This window comes from Cupressus sempervirens, chromosome 4, assembly GCF_028749045.1.
Source record: "Cupressus sempervirens isolate cs-2001-9-10 chromosome 4, ASM2874904v1, whole genome shotgun sequence".
In the NCBI taxonomy this organism is placed as follows: domain Eukaryota; kingdom Viridiplantae; phylum Streptophyta; class Pinopsida; order Cupressales; family Cupressaceae; genus Cupressus; species Cupressus sempervirens.
The window spans coordinates 728,828,702-728,832,338 of NC_143121.1; the positions used below are offsets into that span (position 1 = coordinate 728,828,702).

The 3,637-nt window shown below is 37.3% G+C and overlaps 1 protein-coding gene across 1 annotated transcript; it reads left to right on the plus strand.

Moving 5' to 3' along the window:
* Nucleotides 1–1,000: 1,000 nt before the first annotated feature.
* LOC149563401 (aluminum-activated malate transporter 14-like) lies at nt 1,001–3,213 on the plus strand. The gene is made up of 7 exons (XM_089828161.1): nt 1,001–1,322; nt 1,434–1,511; nt 1,627–1,923; nt 2,037–2,082; nt 2,164–2,263; nt 2,400–2,522; nt 2,629–3,213. The coding sequence occupies exons 1-7, from the start codon at nt 1,001–1,003 to the stop codon at nt 3,211–3,213; spliced, it is 1,551 nt and encodes a 516-aa protein (XP_089684287.1).
* The last annotated feature ends 424 nt before the right edge of the window (nt 3,214–3,637 follow it).

Sequence of the window (3,637 nt, forward strand, 5' to 3'; positions counted from 1 at the left end):
GTTTTTGCAAAAACTATCTCATCCAATATTAGAAATGGGAAATATGACAAGACAAATGACAGATCATGAAATTTGATATTGAACACCTAGGAAAAAAATCATCCAATAAAATCTAAAAGTAATAGATATTACTCTTTAAAGATTCTTGTAATCAAGAATCTATCACTTGATAATTATTAAATCTAAAGTCCCTTACTTGATCCCACTTTATAAGCCATTCTTGGCTTACATGGTAGAATAAAGTCTATTATCCATCATACATAAAGTAAGAAAAAAGAAAAAGAAATCATACAATTTCATCCAAATTTCGAAAAGAACAATCCATAGAATGGAATTTAAAATTTAAAATTAATATATATTCTTATTTAGAAAAAATGATAATATAAAATCTCCCTATAATAACTTTCAATGAAAGACGTTTAAATTTTATAAGACTATATATTTGCATATAAAAATAATTTTTTTAAAAAAATTTTATAATAGCCTTTTCTATTAATGATTAATAATCTAGAATTACAATTCACCAAAAAAGAACCGGAGATACAAGATCACCCACCCAGAATTCACAAGTATTATCTCCGTGACAATGAAAATAAAGTAACTCAATCATCTCCCTCTCCCTCTCCGTGACAAGTATTATGTCTGCCATTATTAAAACAAGAAATGCAAAGGCCCATTCATTCGAGAAGCCGAGTTTTTAAATGCAAAGGCCGATTCATTCGAGAAGCCAAGTTTTTTCTCTTCCATCTTGTAAGGCAACCACAAGAAGAAATGAACGGTTTTCTCAATCCTCAGAATTTATAAGATCTGCTTCCTTACTACAATTGAGCTCATTTACAAGGTGCTCCAAGATTTTAGCCAGGGTGTTCGGAGTTTTTGAGCGCTCGTGTAACTGTTCAGACCAAGATTAAATTACATTATAAATCAGGTTGGCTGGATCTCCTCTTTTTGAAATTTAAACTCTTGTATCTGAAATTTGATTGAATCAATTTTGTGTACCATGGCATCTCTTGGCAGCGGCGAATGCAGAACTAACATCAGTACGTCTAATGAAGAAATTAGCTACAATGAGTCTCGAAATGAGGGATTTCTAAGAAAAATTTGGTTAAATATAAGCAATGTTTTGATGGGGTGGTGTAGAAACATAATGGATGTTGGAAGAGAGGATCCCAGAAGGATTACGCATGCTATAAAAGTTGGGTTGGCATTGTCATCGGTTTCGCTGTTATTTCTGTGGGATCGATTATTTCGCAGGGTGGGATTTGGTAACCATGCAATTTGGGCAGTCATGATTGTCGTTGTCGTTCTCGAATTCTCTGCGGGTATGAGTTAGTTTAATTTAATTTACCCCTTGTTCGATTGTTTCCCACGCAACCATCTTTTTCACCCTAATCGACTAACATTTAGAATGGCTGTTGTTGCTGCTTGAGCAGGGGCTACCATGAAGAAAGGCCTCAACAGAGGAATTGAACCATGGTGGCTGCATTTCTTGCCTTCCTCGTTTGCCACGTGTCAGAGAAGGTAGTGCGAGGAAAGGCGTTTGTAGTGGGATCTTCCCTCTTCATCGTGGGTGAGTTTTTGTGCTCTCTTGGAATCACCTTGTTGCATTCACCAAATCTCAATTAGTACTCCGCTACACTCATTTTGCAGGAGCGGCTACCACGTATGCCCATTTCTTTCGTTCCCTCAAGAATAAATTTGACTATGCAGTGCTTATATTCCTGCTCACATTCAGCATGATAACGGTCTCTGGATATCGAGTGGAGAATATATCGCGCATGGCATACGAACGCTTCGCCACCATACTCATCGGATGTGGAGTGTGTTTGGTTGTAATTCTGCTCATCTTCCCCTCTTGGGCTGGCGAGGATCTTCACAATTCCACTGTCAGGAAGTTACAAGGCTTGGGGAAATCTCTGCAGGGTAAGAAAATCAAACGAAAACAATTGAGGTTAGAAATCCTTGTTTTGATTGTGATGAAAACGTAACGTTTTCTTCAGCGTAAAATTTGTGTTTTTCGCAATGGGCTGTTACAGATGAACTACTAGTACGCTTTGATTGGTGTGGCTTGTTATCAGTTCGGTAGATTAACTTGTTAAAATATCTGACTAATGTAATGGGCATGATATATTTGATGTTAGGATATGTGGATGAATATTTCAGCGGATATCGTACTGATGAGAAGGTGGAAGATGAGTCAGAAGATATTATACACAGAGGATACAAGTCTGTGCTAGACTCAAAGGCTACCGACGATTCTTTGGTAAACCATAAAAATATATAGTTATTAGAAGAAACTAATTAAGTGGTAGCCATGACAACTTTTGACATTAAAGAATGTTAAATGGATCGTCTGAAAGCAGTGATTGTACATGTTAATTGCAGGAAGCATTTGCTAGGTGGGAGCCAAGGCACAGTCTATTTCGATGTCGGCATCCATGGTAGCAGTATGTGAAAATTGGAGTGAAGCTCTCGCTTATCCTATTGTGGCCTTGCACGGATGCCTTCGATCTGAAATCGAGGTATATTCGTATGCATTTCCTCATTTGGTATCATTACCTTAAATTTACAAATTATCTTCAATGCATGCACTATAGCTGATGAATTTTTGTTTTGCATACGTTTCAGGCCCCTCATTCCCTTCGTTCACCATTGAAGAAGCCATGCACCAACGTCGCCCACAAAGCAGCCAATTTACTGGTAGAGCTGTCAAGCTGCATCGAACAAATGAGAATATATGACTTCGAGCCAATATTGGAAGAAGTTCAACATACACTGGAGGATCTTCAAGTTTCCTTGAATTCTCAACCAAAGCTCTTACTGCATTCAACAACAAGAATGCTGAGTCAGAAAATCGTACTTCAGAATGAAAATAGAGAGGAGGAGGTAAGGTGGGCGACGAGAAGAAGATCATGGCATGGAGAAGGTAGTGACGAGAAGAGGTTAATGCTGAGACACGGCGTTGAATTTGGAGAAGCACTTCCATTGGCTACGTTTGCGTGGTTGGTGGTGGAGATCGTAGCGAGGCTTGAGCACGTGGTACACGCGGTGGAAGAGCTCATGGCAATGGCAAAATTCAAGCCTCACAATCCTTCGACGTTGGATCAGGAGGCTTTAATCATAACTAGTTCTGCTTCTCCCCGTAGTTATATCCAGAGACCCAGTCTTGCAAGAATGCCAGAAAGATGTGTACATATCAACAATGTCGACTGATTTTTCCCTTCAATTCACACTCTAATACAGGAGTCAATTTTTAACATCATACACTAAGGGAAAAATTAAGCTTGCCAGAAACAAAGTCAAATTCTATGGTTGCATTATTAAATTTTATGTATTAATGATTTACGCTAGTCTCATTTTTGTCTCTCTCACAATTGTCATATCATCTTGCTGACACCATGAGCTACTCCTAATCCCAATCTTTCGAGGAGCACATATCTTAACTTCACTATGCATGTCTAATCGAATAATATTATAATTATACCAAATAATCAATTTAAAAACAATATACACTATTATGACATTGGTAAATTTTTGTAAACTTTTCAAAGACTAGTTGTTACACCTACTTCCAATCTTGTTTGAGCAGATGTCAAATAACATTTTTAATTTTCACTTATTTCTAATTTAATAATAT

What these genes read in the sequence shown, in the direction of transcription:
- LOC149563401 (XM_089828161.1), top strand. Translation starts at nt 1,001, where the DNA reads ATGGCATCTCTTGGCAGCGGCGAATGCAGAACTAACATCAGTACGTCT. An exon ending in CGTTCTCGAATTCTCTGCGG is followed by an intron (nt 1,323 to 1,433) that starts GTATGAGTTAGT and finishes CTGCTTGAGCAG; the next exon opens with GGGCTACCATGAAGAAAGGC. An exon ending in CTTGGGGAAATCTCTGCAGG is followed by an intron (nt 1,924 to 2,036) that starts GTAAGAAAATCA and finishes GGGCTGTTACAG; the next exon opens with ATGAACTACTAGTACGCTTT.